The sequence below is a fragment of the Delphinapterus leucas genome, chromosome 4 (assembly GCF_059928025.1).
Source record: "Delphinapterus leucas isolate spDelLeu-1000000601 "Yukka" chromosome 4, BTC_Dleu_Yukka2, whole genome shotgun sequence".
Lineage (NCBI taxonomy): Eukaryota > Metazoa > Chordata > Mammalia > Artiodactyla > Monodontidae > Delphinapterus > Delphinapterus leucas.
This window is the reverse complement of record NC_143132.1, coordinates 100,465,060-100,485,471: the sequence shown is the minus strand read 5'-3', so window position 1 is coordinate 100,485,471 and position 20,412 is coordinate 100,465,060. Positions and strand designations below refer to the sequence as shown.

Sequence of the window (20,412 nt, the reverse complement as noted above, 5' to 3'; positions counted from 1 at the left end):
ATTTCAGTTTTAGTTTAGAGTTGGATAACAATTTTTATAAGCTGAAATATTTCCATTGTTTCTGAGTGTATAAGTAAATCTTAAATTTGAGATTTCTTTAGTGAGAAGAATGTGAAAGTCTAAACCATGGAAATGGTTTTATGGATTCAGATCTCAACCTTTTTTAAACATTGATACCAGCTATATCAATGTTCAACTCAGCCATAGTAATCAGAAAGTAATATCTAAGAGACACATATTCCATATTTTTCCAAGTTACTAACAGTTAATTAAGAGAAAGTTACAGCTATAACCAAGAAAACTTCCAAATTATATATGACCTGTATAGTGTTTTTCTTTTTTTAATCTATACTGGTCTTATTTTTTGTTAAAAAAATTGCAAGAAGAGGTCACTTCCTATAGTACACAATTCTCCCCCAAAAAAAGCCCCTCTTATTCTTCAGGTTAGATTCACTAAACATCGAAAAGCAACATAATTTTCCAAGTTGTTAAATAACCCAGTCTCTAGGAATATCTGAGAAAAGAACATATATTTATTAGCATTTTTATTTCATTCTAAATTAAGATTACAAAAATCTTGGGCATTTACTTAAAAATTATATACTTAACATAACCTGAACTTCCAAAGGGAGTCAAAGATTTTGATTTTTCTAGGTTCTCTCTAATGAAAAATATATAGTACTCTCAAAAGTCATTCAAGGTATTGTTGAAGATGAAAGTATGGAATATATAGCTGTATAATCCTTGGATAATTATCTGAGATTTAAACACACAATTTGAAATTTTAAAAATATATTTCTCCCTATATCTGAAGCATAGGCTTTATTTCAGTACAATATTGAATTTTAAATAAGACAAAGATCAATTGAAGACTGAAAACTTTTTGTATGGGATTTATACATGAAACTTCTTCATTTGCCACTGATCTCCAAGGTTTTTTCTATGAAACTGTTTGCAGTCTTTCAAGCTGATTATTTACCTCCTATTTCTGCATCCACTCATTCTGTTCTTTCCTTGTTTCGGTTGTTTGTTTCATGTTAAGTGAAGAGCACAATAACAAGAACTAGGTGAATGTCAAATGTGTGCCAATTTTGAAAACAGAAAATGAGTCACAGAAAGGAACAATAAAATGGTACAGTCTGAGTAACTTAAGAAATAAATTACACTCTTAATCCTTTCAGTTTTCTCAAATGATAAAAAGTCTTTACTCTCCATTATTTGCTTAAACATAATTTATTTATAGCATCCTTTTACATTTGTCAAGGTCTTAAACGTATAATGACTATATTTAATCTCTAAAATATCTGAAGGAGAGTTCAACAATTTCTTTTCTCATATAACTGAAAAAAATAAATAGTAAGAAAGTATTTAAAAGATATAAAAAGTCTATAGCTATGCATAAATTGGGCTTTCTAACTCAACATTTAAAATTTATTAATCTGTTTAACTTAAACAAAATGTGGTTAAATTTTACTGAAAATTTTTATGGACAGGAGCAAAATTAACATTATTAAAGGGATGTTCTTTAGAAGATTGTACTGATATCTTCTTCATAATGTTATTTAAGAGTTAAAAATGGGTCTTAAACATCTCTAAACACCTTTGTATATCAACTATTTAGAAATTTACCTACTTTTGCCTTGAATTTACTTATATAATTTTGATAGTTGTGGTGAGATAAAAATTGATTCACTTACATTTACTAAACATACTACAGTGTGTCAGGAACCATGCTAGATTCTGTAATGTGCTCCAGAAGTTCAATTTACTGCCCTCTATGAAAAAAATATTTTCTTCCAATTTTCCTTAAAGTACATACTTTCATCTCAAGATGCATAAGTTTTGCCAAAGAGTTCATCACTCACTTCTCAATATTTTTGTTATGTTTAATATCTATAGCTTTATGGTAAAGTGAGGTTAGCTGAGGATAATTGTGCTCCAATATTATGCTCCAGTAGGGTTAACTAAAGAAGCATTTGTCCCAATAAAAAGGCATTATTGAAGACCAGTTTGTTTACTCTTTTTTTTATATTACAAAATATTTATTATGAATTTTTTCAAGTTGACATTGTCAGTGTTTCTCCAGAGTAGTTTCTCTTTATACACAACTTTGAATTACTGCATAATAGAATTTATAATCTTGAAGAGCCTCTATTTTGATGTTATTGTCAAACAACACAAAATTCTAGCACAAGACAAGGAAATTCATCCCCACCTCAGATCCTTATTTCCCAGGAACCAGCGTTGTTTTATTTCCACTTAGCCAAATATATTTTAATTGATTATTATTCCTCTCTCCATGGAGATTTTAAATTCATTGGCATTGTCTAGTAACATACTGACACATTCATTAAATCCTAGAAGTGTGCCAACCATATCCTTGTCACAGATTGACAAAGAGCAAATCCATGATTCGTATCCAGAGATCCCAATTGTAGAAGCTATAATGCACTTATTATGGTTTAGGTGGCCATAGATATCCTAGAAATAGCTTATGACAAATTTTATTTACTTTCTTTGCCTTGGTGAAATGTAGTTTCCTTCCTTTACTCCCCAGCATATTTCTTTTTTTTCTTCAAGATCAGTTCAAATGATAACTTTTCTTTTGATGTCACTTCTATTTTCCTGATAGAGTTAGCTGAGCACTCTCCTTGTTTCTCATAACACTATTGTAGTATCTATCACATTACACAGATTTTTTTTTGTCAGTTTGTTTACTCTTTTTTTTTTTTTAACATCTTTTTTGGAGTAAAATTGCTTTACAATGTTGTGTTAGTTTCCGCTGTATAACAAAGTGAATCAGCTATATGCATACATATATCCCCATATCCCCTCCCTCTTGCGTCTCCTTCCCACCCTCTGTATCCCACCCCTTTAGGTGGTCACAAAGCACCAAGCTGACCTCCCTGTGCTAGGCAGCTGCTTCCAACTAGCTATCTATTGTACATTTGGTAGTGCATATATGTCAATGCTACTCTCTCACTTTGTTCCAGCTTGCCCTTCCCCTTCCCTATGTCCTCTAGTCCATTCTCTGCATCTTTATTCCTGTCCTGCTGACATTCCTTAGTCTTTCTGTATGTTCTTAGTGCCCTTACATTGGGATTTGGTCAACAAACCTGTAGTCATTCATTCACGTAATAATATCAAATAATTCACATATTCTAGGTTGAAAAAGAATTTAGTGCTAGAAATAAGATAAGCATGTTTCACTAAGTGAGGAAATATTACCCATACCCTTTACTCCAAAATGCTTTTCATTCTTTTTCCAACTTCCGTCATATATTAGAACCATGGTTTTCAACCCTGGATACTCATTAGAACCATCTGGGGGATTTTTAAAAATTCAGATGCTTATGCTATAGTTCAGATTAATTAAATCAGCATTTATTAAAAAATCTTCAGTTTGAACTATATTTAAAATAGATAACCATCAAGGACAGGCTGTATAGCACAGGTAACTCTACTCAATATTCTGTAACAAGCTAAATGGGAAAAGAATTTGAAAAAGAATATATATATGTATACACATAACTGAATCACTTTGCTCTACACCTGAAACTAACACAACATTGTAAATCAAATATACTCCAATATAAAATAAAAATTAAAAAAATAATCTCCAGTTGATTACAGTGTGTAGTTAAGAACCAGTGATCTAGAGCTGCACTGTGTAATATAGTGACCACTAGCCATGTGGGGCTATTTAATTTACATTTATGAAAATTAAATAAAATTTTAAATTCTATTCCTGAGTCACACTAGCCACATTGCTCAACAACCATATATGGCTAGTGGCTACCATATTGGACAATAGAGAATTATAGAACATTTCTATCATTGCAGAACATTTTATTGCACAGTGTTAATAAAGACTTGATACTCAAAGAATGGCCTGTATTCCATCATCATTAGCCTCATATAAGATTTTGTTTAATATGGATATTAACATTTAAGAAGCTTAAGGTCATTGACATTTATTCTTATTTGCTAATAATGGATTTAAATAGCAGATTTAGTCAGATTTCATGTTTTAATTAGTGACATCAAACTATATATTATTTACTCAATTATTCATTAAAAATTATTCTTTGAGCACCGACTATTTGTTAGGCATTTTGCTACTATAAGCTGGGTGCATACTGGGGAACAAAATAAAATGGTTCAGGGTTCTTTTGGGAATTGGATAAAAATTTAAAACAAAGATACAGAGAAAGAGACAATTATTCTAAGTGCCATGAAGGACCAAGTAAGATAAGGTCAGCAGGGAAGGACTCAAAAGAGGTAACATTAAATTTAATATCTAAAAAATAAGAGTCAGAAATGATGATTATGAAGATTGCTTACTCATAAGTAAGTTTCGCTTGTGACCATCCATATAGATTGTGAACATCGTAATGCAAAACGGATGATCCATCACTAAGAATCTGCTCAGTTTCCATACACATGGTTCTGAAATGTAATCCATCAGTTCTTTTTGTGAGTTCTGGGGAGAATTAATAAAAAAAATTAATATGTTATAAAGTAACTTATATTGAAATATGTAAATTGTAACTATAAATTATTTTGGCAAAACAATCATTGTTTGAAAATATTATTGATTTTTCAACCATTTGTGCACTTTGTTTATGCTAATTATAAATGAAAAAATGGTCTGCAATGTGATTGCAATTACAGTTGTGGCTGGAAAATATGTGCACAATTTTACTATATTCAATAATAAAAATGTTACTAATTAACATGAACTCATAAAAACCTGAAAAGTAAGTGTACTCCGAAAAGTCTACTATATTTTATGCATTTAGATGAGAAATACTGATTAAATAGATTTTTTTAAAAAAATCCATTTGCTAACATAAAGCCCTGGCATATTTTCTCAGTTTCAGATGCAAATTTTCAGAGCTTTGCCATCACTTTAGATGTAACTGTTTATGCAGTTTACTGCCTACATAAGAGCATGAGGATGAATGTTGAAAGACTGTACTTTTCCCTCCTAGGTCAGGGACAGCCAAAGAAGTGTTGTTAGCATTGTTTCACTTTTTTCCTAATAAAGAAAAACTTTAAAAAATCTTTATAAAAGATTTTAATTTTTTATCTTAAAGAATATTTAGAATTCTCACATCTGGGAAGATTCTTAAGAAAATCAAAGTAACAACTTCAAATTTAGAAATCTGTTCATATAGATAAAACATGTTTCTTGAGTTTTCTTCTTGAAGTAATGTTAGATGATTTAGATGATATTGGTAATGGGTTGAGATGTGGTCCAGTGTGTAGATGGGTAGTGAGTATTGGAAATGTGAATCCTGTTCTCTATGTCATAAGGTATATAAACCTGATTAATAAATAATAATAGCATGATAACAGCCAAGGCACAGCAGCAATATTGTACCTGGGAAATAAGGTGGATAATTTAGCTCTGTATTTCTGCATTGATTAGTAGTTGTTCCATTTACAAAGCTTGATGGTTCGTTCATATCCTTAAAAAGAGAAAGAAAAGTAAACAAAAAACAAATTTAGGGCATACCTTCTTAAAAGAACTAATTCAGAGACCCAGTAAATTAAAGTAGGATATTTGAATAATAGTACTTTACTATTCTAAAAAGCAAAAGTATAAGGCATCTCAACAATACTAAAGAATTTAGTTTAGCTCAGTCTTTCTTAACATTTTACAATTCACATCTCCTTTTGAAAACCATAAAATGTCCTATTTTTCTCTGTAGATAAAATCTATATAAAAGTGAATTATTTTCTATGTTTCTAGACATTAAATTATAATAGTGTATATTCCCCCATGCCTTTCCCTCCATTTCTGCCTTGGAGACTTGTATCAATTTTTTTAAAGCAATGGTTTGTGGTTTTTAAAACCACAAGATAATAGAAAATTTTTTAAATTTAAATTTTTTAAAACCACAAATACAGAAAATTTCAGAGTATCTCTATTGAGTACACATTTCAGAATTTTAGTAACCATATATAAACGGGCCATCATATAAATATATAAATTAGTTGCTATTTAAAGGTGATTCCTCCATCATAAAAAGGTTATCTTTTCTGGATCAAGATATAATTATTGGGGATATATTTAATGGAATCCCTTATACTATATAACTTTATATAATTAAAAAAAACTATCTTTATACAACTTTACATCCTCAAGGCTTGTACATAACAGCACCCCTATAAGTTTCTTTAATTAAAAAAGTAAGTAAATTAATGCATACATATTGAAAAATCAGCAGAGTAGAAATGTCACCTCCAAAAAACTAGATAAGTATTACATAAATATCTCCTGTATTAAATATTTACTTGTGATAAAGTAAATTCTTTTTATGTTATCTCAAAATTATATTAAAAATCTTATTGCCAGCATTTTAAAGTTAAAATTAGGATATTATTTAGAAGATGATTTTGCTACATCTGTAAGAGTTTATGACTTCTTACACCAAAGACTGACAGTCGAGTGTGAGACATATCTGTATTGAATGAAAATAAAATAAATATTTATAAGCATTTATATATCATTACATAAAGAGACTATTTTGGTCTCTTGGTCAAGTTGAAAATATTCAACTTTAATATTCAGGAAAAAGCAACTAAATACTTAAACTGAATTGTTAAAACTGCATTTTAGCAGTCTTTTGCATAAGAAAGTTCTATGGAAAAAATGAGTGAGCTAATTTCATAAAGAATACTTTGTTAACATTATTAAAATCTAGTAAGAATTTTGCATAATCCATACACAATAAATAACTTAAAATATAAATTGAAGTTTACTTACAATCCACAAGCCATCAAACTTCATCTGGTTATTGTAGAAATCTATAATTTCCCTTGTCCACCACTCTGCTGTGGAGTTCCTGAAGAAATCTGGAAAAGCTACATGAGCTCTGGAACCCTGTAAAAACAAAATTTAGAGCCACATATAGAAAGTCATAAGAGAGACCAGTCAGTCACACATTTATCTGTCAGATTAACAAGTGATAGTGAAGGCAGCCTGATCTCAACTTTAATGAATGTGTATGATTTTCCTCCAGCCACTCAAGCCTATGTGTGTCCTTAAATCTAAACTGAGTTTCTTATAGACAGCATATACAAAATTTACAAACTGTTAGCTAGACTAAGAAAAAAAGAGAAGATGAGAATTACAGCTGATGTCACAGAAATAGAAAGCATTGTAAGAGGCCATGATAAATAATTATACAACAGACTGGATAACCTAGAAGAAATGGACACATTTCTAGTTTCAGACAACCTAACAATATCTGATGAGTAGAGATGCAAACATCCTCAACCAAAATATTAGCAATCACATTCAACAGCACATTAAAAGGCTCATACACCATGAATAAGTGGGATTTTTTCCTGTGAGGCAAGGATTATTTAACATACAAAAATCAATCATTGTGATTCAGCACATCAACAGAATGAATGATAAAAATCACATGGTCAGGGCTTCCCTGGTGGTGCAGTGGTTGAAAGTCCGCCTGCCGATGCAGGGGACACGGGTTCATGCCCCGGTCTGGGAAGATCCCACATGCCGTGGAGCGGCTAGGCCTGTGAGCCATGGCCGCTGAGCCTGCGCGTCCGGAGCCTGTGTTCCGCAATGGGAGAGGCCACAACAGTGAAAGGCCCGCGTACCGCAAAAAAAGAAAAAAAAAAAAAAATCACATGGTCATACCAATAAGTAATGCAGAAACTCTATTTGATAAAATTCAACACTCTTTCATGATAAAAACTCTCAACAAACTAGGAATAGAAAGAAATTACTTCAACATGATAAAGTCTCTATAATAAATGCCCACAGCTAATATACTCATTTAGAAAAAATCTTTCAGAGTTTTAGTTCATATCAGAAACAAGGCAAGGATGCTCACTCTTGCCACTTCTATTCCACATAGTCCTGGAAATCCTAGCCCAAATAACTAGAAATGAATAAGGGGGAAAAAAAGCATCCTAATCAGAAAGGAAGAAGTGAAAGTGTCCCTGTTTATAGATGATGTAATCTTATATATAGAAATCTCTAAAGAACACACACACACACACACACACACACACACACAACTATTAGAACTAATAAATACATTCAGGAAAGTTACAGGATACAAAATCAACATGCAAAAGTCAGTTACATCTCTATAGACTAAAATAAACGGTTTGAAAGGGAAATAATCTCATTTACAGTAGCAACAAACAACAATAAAATACTTAGGAATAAACTTGACTAAGGAGATGAAGATCTGTACGCTGAAAACTGCAAAACATTACTGAAAGATATTGAAGAAACAGAAAAATAGAAAGATAATCCATGCTCATGAACTGAAATAATTAATATTGTTAAAATGTCCATAGTATTGAAAGCAATCTGTAGATTCAATGCAACCCCTGTCAAAATCCCAATGGCATCTTTTCAAGAAATATAAAAAACAATCCTACAATGTATTTGGAACCATGAAAGTCCTTGAATAGGCAAAATCATCTTGCTTAAGTAGAACAAAGCTGAAGGCATCACATTTCCTGATTTCAAAATATATTCCAAAGCTACAGTAATTAAAAGTATGGTCTTGGCATAAAAATAAACACATAGGCCAATGGCACAGAATAAAGAGCCCAGAAATCAATCCACACTATAGTCAACTGACCTTTGATAAGGGTGCCAAGAATATACAATGAGGAAAGTATAGTCTATTTAATGAATGGTGCTGGGAAAACTGGATATTCACATGTGAAAGAATGAAATCAGATCCTTATCTTATACCATAGACAAAAATCAAACCACAATGGACTAAAGACCTAAATGTAACACCCGAAACTGCAAAACTTCTAGGAAAAAACATAAGGGAAAAGCTTCATGACAATGGTCTTGGCAAAGATTTTATGGATATGACACCAAAAGCACAGGCAAGAAACCAAAAATAGACCAGTGAGACTACATCAAACTAAAAAGGTTTTGCACAGAATAAGAAACAATCAACAAAATGAAAAGGTAACCTACAACCCAATAGAGAAAACACTATAACCGACTTAGAAAATGGGCAAAGATTTGAATAGACATTTCTCTAAAGAACACGTACAAATGGCCAACAGATAGATGAAAAGATGTTCAACATCACTAGTCATCAGGGAAATGCAAATCAAAACCACAGTGAGATGTCACCTTACACCTGTTGGGATGTCTATTATCCAAAAAACAGAGAAAACAAGTGTTGGTGAAGATGTGGAGAAACTGGATGCCTGTACACTGTTCGTGGGAATAAAAAAGTGGTGCAGCCACTGAGAAAAACAGTATTAAAATTCTTCCAAAAATTAAAAATAGAACTACCATATGATCCAGCACTCCCATTTGGGGACATTTATCCAAAAAGACCTAAAATCAGGATTTCAAAGAGGTATCTGAACTCCTATATTTATTGCTGCATTATTTACAAGAGTGAAGATATTGAAATAAATGTCCATTGACGGATGAACTGATAAAGAAAATGTGGTATATACAATGGAATTCTATTCAGTCTTCAAAAAGAAGGAGTTTCTCCAATACGGGGCAACATGAATAAACTTTAAGGACACTATGCTAAACTGAGTAAAATCAGCCATTTATAGAAAGACAAATACTGCACAATTCCACTTATATGAGGTATCTAAAATAGTCAAACTCATAGAATCTGAGAGTTGAATGGTAGTTGCCAGGGACTGGGTTTCCAGGGGTAATTGGGAGCTGCTATTCAATAGTCATAAAGTGTCAGTTACATGAGATGAATAAGTTCTAGTGATCTGCTGTACAATACTGTCCTTAGGGTGAAGGATGCTATATCTTAAACTTAAAATTTTAAGAGTAAGTGTCATGTTAAGCATTCTTACTACAAAAAAAAATTAAATAAAAAAAAATAATTGTTCCTTGGATTAAATCCAATAAAATGTAAAATTGCTTCATAGAGTGACTGAAACATGTTGGTATTTTAAAAAATAAATAAATCTGATTTAATATGGTCTGATATAGAGAATTAGAAAATAAGCCATCACATTTTTTTTTTTTTTTTGCAGTACGCGGGTCTCTCACTGTTGTGGCCTCTCCCGCTGCGGAGCACAGGCTCCAGACACGCACGCTCAGCGGCCATGGCTCACGGGCCCAGCCGCTCTGCAGCATGTGGGATCCTCCCGGACTGGGGCACTAACCTGTGTCCCCTGCATCGGCAGGCGGACTCTCAACCACTGCGCCACCAGGGAAGCCCCAGCCATCACTTTTTTAAGGAAAGTATTAAAATTGAATTATTGGTCAAAGTCTTCATTAAATCCCAGTGCTGAATTTCTTTCAGTTAAATAGTTAATCAATATGGAACTTACATTAACAGCTTCATCTATTAGACTTTCATCTTTTGTTACATTTGGCAAATCTGGCCAAACCTACAAAGAGAGAAGAAATGGGAAACCGTTCAAAATAAATTCAGTGTGGTATGACTGTTGTAAACAAAGTGTAATAGAGTTTTAGAAGCATATTACAGACTCAAGATCCCCAGATCAGTAATTCCTTCAATTATTTTTTTCAGTTTGTGTTCTGGTATATGTATCATTTGCAAACTATTCCCACTTTCCATATGAATCTCCTCTTTAGTAGGGCAAATAAGGAAAAGAATACCATCCTTTGTGGTCAGTAGCGATTTTGCAAACAATGCATGTAACCAAAAGGTCTGGTCAAGAATTAATATGAAAAGCATATTCTAAATTTAATTTAATGTGGTATATTAAAACTCTTTCTGTAATTACTCCAGGATTAAAATCTAAAAACAAAAAGTATATTTTTATATGAAAGGAATTGAAGATCTGAGTTGGATGATGCCATGCTGAGGCAAATATCTCCTTGGTTTTTGCAGTTAGTACTAAATCCTCCTCTTTCCCACACACCTACTCCAGCCCCTGCCCCCCTGCCTACCAATGTTTTCTTTTACTGCAACCACAAACACAGAACAGAGCCCAAATTCAATCAGGCCAAAAGCTCTGGGATATAAATCTATGTTGTAGAAATTAGAAAGTCCCATATAAAAATGTAAATAATCCACAGAGTGGTAATTACATACAAGGAATTAGTTGTTGATAGAGAATAGTGCTTGAAAGGTAGAAATCTGAGAAAATGTATAGAATGAGAAAATATAAAATGAGGAGAAAGTAAGAAGAAAAAAAATCCCTTTCTATAGTCAGTACTGTATACCTGTAATGTTTCTTAAAACATGATTTTTCACTGTTTATCACATAAGTTTTTCTATTTTACTTTTACCTTTTTATTTTGAAATATTTTCAGACTTATATAAACATCACAAACATTATACCTAGTGTTTTTCTATACACTTCACTATTCTTCCCCTAATATTAACATATTTATAACCACTGTACAATTATCAAAATGAAGAAATTAACATTAGTAGAATATTATTAACTAATCTCCAGTCCATGTTCGAATTTCACCACTTTTATCACTAACATTCTATCTTTGGTCCAAGATCCAAAAAGGCTCCCATATTTCATTTAATTACATCTCCCATTATGGGATTTTTTTCATTCTAGTTATGACTAGTGGATTTTTTCTTTACTCTTTATATATAAGCCAAATCAGGATGCTTTCTATAATGTGTTAATATACACAGGTTGGGATATTATTGCTTAAATGAAATACAATGAATTATATTCCCTGTTCAAGTCAGGAATACTATAAGTATAGCTTTTACAAACATTGTTTCTTTTATCAATGAGATGTTTTTAAGAGAAGTACAAACATTTAAATGACCCATGTAGTATAGAATAGCGAATAACCATATTATTAATGTCAGTTTTATAATAAAACACAACAGGTACCAAGAAATACAATAAAAGACAATTTAAAGATGAAACAAATAGTATTTGGACATAGGACATATAAATTCTTTCTTTGTTTCTAATAATTTGGATTGAACTCAAAGAGTATTATTTTATTTATTACCTATTAAGTCATTACATCTCTCCCTATGAATATATTTTTAACTGTGGCTTAATTAAATAGAAAGTTTCAAATAGTATTTTTATACTTATTTTATTTCAAGATATCAATTCAGTACCTTTGCCCAACAAATATCATTGGTGTTAGGCCATTTGACAAAGACATCTTTCTCTTGTCCTCTTTCAAAGGCAGGGTAAGGCTTCGTTTCATTTCCTGAAATTGCTGGATCCTAAAATTAAAATGAAATACAATCCAGGTAACTATGGTATAAAAGTATAGCCACTTGAGTAGCTGTAATAAAATGTTACAATTTTCCATTATTAGATTATCATTATATTGTATTCTCACATGGACTGACAAAGGGACTGATGGCATACACTTTTTTGTTCTAGTTAGATTGCCTTCGAAATTCCCTAGAAGGAAAATTTAAGAACTTTTGAAAATGTATTAGCTATGATTTCAAGCAAGATTACAGGTGTTTTTTGCTTTGGTTTTATATATCCATGGGATTTCTGGCTACCTACCTTGCTTTCTGTAAGATACTGATGAAATATTCTTCCCACTGAATCACTAACTTTTTAAAATAAATTATTTATGGCTGCGTTGGGTCTTCGTTGCTGCGCACAGGCTTTCCCTACTTGTGGCATGCGGGGGCTACTCTTTGTTGCAGTGTGCGGGCTTCTCAGTGTGATGGCTTCTATTGTTGCAGAGCACAGGCTCTAGGCACGCGGGCTTCAGTAGTTGTGCCACACATGCTCAGTGTAATTGTGGCTCACGGGCTCTAGAGCACAGGCTCAGTAGTTGTGGCGCACAGGCTTAGTTGCTCCGTGGCATATGGGGTCTTCCCGGACCAGGGCTCAAATCTGTGTCCCCTGCATTAGCAGGCGGATTCTTAACCACTGTGCCACCAGGGAAGCCCCTGAATCACTAATTTGAAGGAAAAATTTTAAACATGACAAGCATAAGAAGCAGTCCCAGAGAATAAGTTGAGAATTGTATAGGAATAGAAAATCCATCATCACTTTGTGATAGTGTCTGTAAATTGAGACCAGTCTGTAGCTTGGGTGATTACTAGAAAACAAACTGCCTTTGATTCCCAGCTTTATTTAGTCTTAAATCTCTAAGGATACACCTAAGAATGAAGGTAGCCTGTGGCAGCCACGTAAATGAAATGAAGTGTTAAAGGAAGAAAGATTTAGATTTGGGAGTACAATCCAAAATTATATACTTCATATTTTGAAACACCTTTTCCTTCCTCGTTCAGGAGAGAAATCTTAACAAAACTAAGATAATAAGGCTCAGATAGAACATAAAATATAAACACTGACCAGGACAATAATGTATCTCATCCCCTCACTTCTTATTTTGTCAACAAACTGAGGAAGGTCACGGAATTCTTCATCAATCGTAAAGTCTAGTTGCCTTTCCATGTAATCAATGTCTGTGTATTGAACATCCTGAAAGATATAAGAATTTTAGTGGGGTAAGATTCAATAGAGGGAGTTTGTCACATTCTGTTATACTTATGAAAATAATAGCAATATGAAAGTTTCAATTCCTAAGAGAATTAATCAAGTAATGTAATGTTCAAGAAATAAAAGTAGCATGTTTAGATGCAAAATATTCTAAGAGCAAGTTCGTGTTAGTGCTCTGTTTTGTTAACAGTTCATTAATAGTAATTTTGATTTAGAAGTACAAATTCTTTCAAATCAGTATCTTTTGTTATATAATTTCCAAAGGAAATAGGAAGACACAGGAGTAAAGGACTTATGAGGTTATGAAATTATATTAAATGGCAATTTGGAATTTTGTACAATATATAGAAATAGGTATTGCTCTATTTCTGGAAACACAAAGCAAATATGGGATAATTTCAAATAATTCTAATATTGCCAAAGGGGAAGAAAGAATTATTAGTGAATCCATCAATAATTATAAAATTATTCTTTTATTATCCACCAAAGTCACTTTTGAAATAACAGCCCAAGCTTAAATAAGCAAAATATTGTTTACAAGTAGGTATTTACAAATATATTTAAAGTAATAAATGCTTTATGAAATCTTTAATTTAGGCCTAAATAACATTTTAAAACATTATTTTCTGTTGACAATTTCTTCTTCTAGGTGTTATAAAAATATGGCTAGCATAGTAGATCTAATAATGAAAAAAATCTCCTTTTTTAAAACATTTTTTTCACTTGCGTATTGCTACATTGTCAACCTAAACAATTAGTTTCCCTATAATAATGTATTCAGGAACCATATATTGGATTCTACTATAGGTACTGATGTCTTATAAATAAGGTCCTTCTTACTCTTCTTAGAATGAGTTCTTATATACAAAGCATTCTAGATTTCAATGTTTAGATGTTACCAGGAGGATCCCTGAGATTCCTTACTCTTCCTAAAAAGTAAAAATCACAGGAAGTGATTATTTCTGGATACTTAAGAATATTTAGTTTCCCAAACACTGAGGGAAGAAGATATTCTGCAAGCCCACTAATTCTGTATTCTAATATGACAACCATTGTCTATTCCATGGCAAAAATAATTGTTTCACCTCGAATTCTTTTTCTGTAATTTGTCACATTAGTTGATGAAATAGGTTCCTATGGACTCTTACTCTCATTTAATGAGAAGAGAAGAAATGTGTTTGACTACCTACGAGACCCAAAGCTTCTGAGAGAAAAGCAAGTGCACAGTGACTTGTTTAGTACAACACACAGTCATGGAACAGGTGAGAAAGAAGGAAAAGGAATGGTATTATCCCTTTATGTTATCCATCTGATAAAGACTACTAATAAGATCTCATATCCAATTCATTTGGTGCTACTAACCAGCACTGATTTTTGCCAAATGCTTAAAATAATTTTAAAGTATATGTTTTTATTTCATTCTGATTTTATAGATGACATATTTAACACCGTTTTAAAAATTGATATACATACATAGGGGATCTGAGCAGCCACCATGTCATTATATACTTCTTCAACTTGTGAAGTATTTCTGTACCCATAAAGACATAACTGGAATCCCAAAGCCCAATAAGGTGGCATGACTGGTTGGCCGATTACCTTTGAAAAAAAAAATTATTTGTGAACAAAGAGAATGACTTTATATTATTAAAAAACTTTATATTTTTTTAAAATGTGCAATCATACTCTATGGTATTGCTTTGTTGCGACTTCTGGAGATGGGCCCAAAAACATATAAAAGTCCAAGATTCCTCCAATTATGCGATATGTTAGAGCGGGAGTTGGTTGAAATGTAACATCTGGAAGTCCAAAATATGATTACATTTTAATCTGTTATTATTTTATTAAAGTCACATAAAATATGTTAAACTAAAAAAAATTGTTTTACCCATTGCATTGCTGTTAAGTAAGAGAACTCCATGAGCATGGCTCTCATCTTCCAGAGCCATGTAATAGGGATGAAATCCATAGGAATTAAGTTTATACTAAAATTAAAAAAACATAATATATATTTAAATAATAACAGAATGTGAATTTTGTAAATGTAATATTTAAATTCACTCTACGATTGAACATAGTAATTTAAATGTTCCTTCATTGCACACATAAACTATGATTGAATTAAACACATTTTTTTAGAAAATAATTTATTATTTGAAGCATTACTGCATTAGAGAATGTGAATGAATATACAAATGTGTAACACTCACAAATACTGCCACATTAACTTATGTAAAAAGCCATTGGTTTTAGAATAGTTGAGTTTCTTTTCACAGGTTATGTGTCTTAATTTATTTATAAATTTGTACTTCTTTTTTAATAATAGAATGTTCTATAAATGATTAAACTGATCAAAGTACTCAAACTCCTTAAGTACTTAATGTGATAATATTTAAGTTTATATAATATTTTGATAATATTTTAAACAATAATATGTTGTTTATATACAAAGCATTTAATTTCATTTTCAGCTAGATCTTTTCATTTTTCAGAATAGAAAATCTATACTCAGGGTCATGAAATATCTTGTCAACGTTACAAAGCTTACAAGTTGATGATCCCTAATCAAATTGATATCATTGACACACACTGAATCTCAGTAACTGATTAGTATGTGAAAGAAATTTTATATATTGAGAATCAAGGTTATATTAACCTAATAATTCCAATACTAATGTTGAAGGGTTTTCTTTTTTGGCCCCACCACAGGGCATGTGGGATCTTACTTCCCAGACCAGGGATTAAACCCATGTCCTGCAGTAGGAGCGTGGAGTCTTAACCACTGGGCTGCCAGGGAAGTCCCTGAAGGGTTTTAAAGAGGTAAATTTTGGAAGAACATATTCTTTCAAGTGGAATAAATGAAAAACAGCCTTTATAAGTCTGAACTATTGTGATACAAATAAAAGTTGTATGAGCACCTAACAATAAAAAGCAGTTATGACATTATACCATTTATAATCTCATACTGAATATATCCTTTAAGTTCACATCACATGTGAAAATGGAAATGAGCTAGTATTTTTATTAAAATGTATTTTCCATTATATGTTTAGAATAATTATAGTTTATATCAATTGTGCAATGTATTAAATACTCATGAAATGTACACCATTAATAAGACAAAACATTGGAAAAGTGATATGAACATATAAAAACATTTTCTAAAACTGTAACTTGCAATATAACCTCATAAAAATGCACAACTGCAGCTTAGGGTAACAAAGGAAAAAGCATCAAATCTTTATCTAAGGAGTAGAAAAAAATTTCAAGGAGAAGCCAGTTATTTTCTAAAAGCTGAAAGTAAACATGTATTTGACAGGGAATTCTGAATCTGAATGTTCTTTCTATGCAGTTGAGAGGGTAAGGAATTGGGTCACAACCTCACTTCTCACTGTAGTCAATGATGTTATCCATTCGATCCTCTACTTTCACCTGTAATTTATGGTGACTTTTCATTTGTTTTTCAGAAAATCACTCTAGCGGCTCTTTGGATCTCTAGCCCCCTTTCATTGCTTCAATATTTAAGTACAGGCCTACAGAGAAGTGGCTGGGATCTGAATCATGGTCTTAGTTGCCACTTGGGGTGGTCAAATATTGGTACCTACACCAGGTGGTTGGTCTCTTGTGAACATTCCCCAAGTATGCCAGTTCAGATCTCGCTTAAATGCTGTGTGCTCCATTTCCCCAAAACCATATATATATTCTGATGGTAGGCGTGTAGATATTTGAATGAACTGGTTGTTAAAAGCAAATCCAGGAAGGCGAGAATCCCAACTGAAAACAAAAGAAAACAATTTTATTCCTGTATACACATACAAATAGTATCACAAATAATAATGGTAATTCTTTCTTAGGTGTTATAAAAATCAATTGTATTTTTCTCTATAGGCCTATCATACCCAGATACAAACGGAAATAGATAATTTTTCCAATACATTTTTTTGGCTAAGTTAAGGAATATCTAAAATATGTTTCATATATTCATAATCATATTATGGCTACATGTTTATCTTTAGACATATATTGCTTTTTAAAATAAAATTAATATAAAGTTATCAGTAATATATGACCTAGAAGTAATATATGTCCTAGGAGTTGAGAGTCCTTTATTATCCTGTTCCCTTGAGATAATCAGTAAATTTTTACTACATATAGAATAAAAAGAAATCAATATCAAAATAAAGTATAAGGTATAATGGATATTTTAATTCTAAACTCTATTACTATTCCCAATAATTTTCTTCTTCTTTTGTTTTGTATTTATAAAACCATGTGTTTATGAAGAAATCCAGAAGAAATGTGTTACAGAGAATGTCATTTGCAAGAAGAAGATAAAAGAAGAAGAAAAGAAAGTTGGCAGAGAAAGGAAACATAAGTATTAAAAAGAATTTGAGACATATTCAAATTTTTATATTAATGATTTTGGAAAAGTATTTACTAAAGAATAATGCTTCCTGAAAATCAATAAATAATGCCTCTGCATCAGGAATTTTCTACAAAATCATTTTGCTTCTTATCCTTTGGAACAAAACTATTATCATAACAACAAAATTTAAAAACTTTAAAACAATATAAACATAATTTTCTTCATTATTTGTATCCATACTGACAATACCTGAACACATCATGACAGCATCTTGTAAAGGATAGCAGGGCAAGCTTAAATTACATAGAACTATCTTTTAATACACTGTAGTTTGTAGAGCTTTTTACCAAAAAAAGGTAATATTTTAAAATTTATATTTATTCATTAGACATAAAAACATATATATATGTGTATATCTTAATTTCCTTTCATCAATTCCTGACAAACATAGTATTAACTTTATCAAATTCCAGGACCAAAAAACTCCAATTTCAATAGTTCTAATAAAATATTTACATAACACATTTCCAACTACTTATTTTGACAACACTCATCATGCTTTTCAATAGGAGTCTTGGTTTTGGTTCTCAACTTGATTAGAAGAATGGGTCTGATATTTAATAATGAAATTCATCACATCCAAAGTGTAAATAAAATTTTACACCAACTGTTAATGATTTGCTGACTTTAGTTTTTAAATGTCAATATAAGCCAAATTATTTAATACATACACCTAAAACCACTTTTGGTGTGATGACATGCTAGCACAGTGAAAATATCCTTCATATCAAATAATTGAATCACTTACATAATTCTTCCTGTGCTTCTCCTTCGAATCTGGATGCCAAAAGGATTTTCCTTGATTTCAACATCACAAAGTCTATTTTCATAAGTACTTGTCGGTGTAGCTGGAATGTTTAATGGTACCGGAACTTCATATCTCTTATTTTGGGGGTCATAAATCTATTACAGAGAGATAATGAAAACAGACATGTTTAGTTCTTATTGCCAACATATTAGGTACATGTAATTAACTAATTTAAATAATGGTTCAAACAAGAATATTTAGAATTCTTATCATAATTCCTAATTTTGTATCCATGGTCCATATATCTATATAGAATTCCATACACATACATAGATATGTAATGGACTCAAATTATGTACTGTATTTTACCTGTTTTAATGTTTTATAATTCATTTTTCCACACAATGAGAAATCTTCAGAAAGAGAACTTTAAAGCTAAATATTCATTTATATGCATACACAAAATTATTTATCACTTCATGGTTAGACAAAGTTGTTTTAATATTTTTGCCTTATATATGATCTTACAATGAATATTAATGCTAATTTATCTTCATTCATGTCTTTATTTCCTCAGTACATTACTTATAAGTGATAATATTAGGTCAGAGTATTCTAACATTTGTAGGATCCTTGATAAACTATTGGTAAATTGTTTTCCAGAATTAGTGTACTAATTAATATTCTCACTAAAATGTGTAGTCTAATACTGTTATATGTTAAACTAAAAAGCATTTATTTCTCAAACCATCATTTATTTCCTTGCTGATGAGGATAAACCATTTTCTACACGATTATTCAAATTTAGCTTTCCCATTCTTTGTGTTTGCCTTTAGTTCCTTTTATTTTTAATGAGTATTACTTTAATATTTTATTCCAAATTTTATTTCTTCTTCTGTTAAATGTCTGCTTGTGAGGTCTTAATATTTTTCTTGATTGTATGAGCTGAAATTGCTTTCCATTTGTCATATATGAGTCTGTACTATTTCTAATAGTTTTCTTAATGGATTCCCTTGGAGCTCTTAAGTAAAAAATAATTGCTAAGTGTAACTACTGAAAGAAATTATCTCTTTTGTATTTCTTATTGCATTGGCCAGAAAATTCAGATCACTGTTTAAAAAGAAATAATGGAAACAGTAAGCATCCTATTGTGTTTATTTTTTTCTGTTTTGTTTATTTTAATGGGACAACCAACATAGTCCAATTCTAAGTGATTTATCAATTTATCAAGAATTTAAATAACTAAAAAATCACCACTATATGTTTAATTATTCACAAAGCTAGCAAAAACAAAAAAAATTTATTTACTGTTCATCTAGCTATGAGCTCTGTAGGAAAAAAAAAAGCTTTACTTTATAGAATTAAAATGTCATCAACCCAGTTAATAATCCTTAGTATTACATGAAAAACCCAAGCACCAAATCTATTTAAAATCTGCCTTGAGAGATGAATCATGCATTGAGATAGTTTATATTAAACATACCTTAAACTGCAGCATATCATCTTTATGATATTTCACCTCCACATGAAGAGTTGGGATGGGATCAGAAGGTAGCTTTATTCGAGCTTTTACAGTATTCAGCTGGAGGTCAGCTGTTATACCCACTGATGAGTAATGAGTTGACTGGACTAAGTAAGAGTTGTCTTCTTTAGGAAAGTAACATTCAGGTGCTTTGGATCCTAAAGGAGCCTAAAAACAAGACAAGTTCATTGTCAGAAATTGTAAGCATTGTAATATTTAAAAAAATAATAAGGTAGACATGTCAATCACATGTTGTATGATTTACAAATGTTATTGTTTAAT

The 20,412-nt window shown here is 31.3% G+C and overlaps 1 protein-coding gene across 1 annotated transcript in view; it reads right to left on the bottom strand.

Annotated features, from left to right (window-relative positions):
- The window catches only part of SI (sucrase-isomaltase), a 100,354-nt gene that overhangs the window by 19,561 nt on the left and 60,381 nt on the right, over positions 1-20,412 (bottom strand). The window contains exons 25-36 of the mRNA XM_089910924.1: positions 20,092-20,298; positions 18,609-18,763; positions 17,040-17,208; positions 15,323-15,419; positions 15,121-15,233; positions 14,908-15,033; positions 13,288-13,416; positions 12,078-12,188; positions 10,336-10,395; positions 6,776-6,892; positions 5,387-5,474; positions 4,345-4,483 (exon numbers count right to left, since the gene is read on the bottom strand). Coding sequence (XP_089767050.1) covers positions 4,345-4,483; positions 5,387-5,474; positions 6,776-6,892; positions 10,336-10,395; positions 12,078-12,188; positions 13,288-13,416; positions 14,908-15,033; positions 15,121-15,233; positions 15,323-15,419; positions 17,040-17,208; positions 18,609-18,763; positions 20,092-20,298 — 1,511 coding nt within the window. The remainder of the gene's footprint in view (positions 1-4,344; positions 4,484-5,386; positions 5,475-6,775; positions 6,893-10,335; positions 10,396-12,077; positions 12,189-13,287; positions 13,417-14,907; positions 15,034-15,120; positions 15,234-15,322; positions 15,420-17,039; positions 17,209-18,608; positions 18,764-20,091; positions 20,299-20,412) is intronic.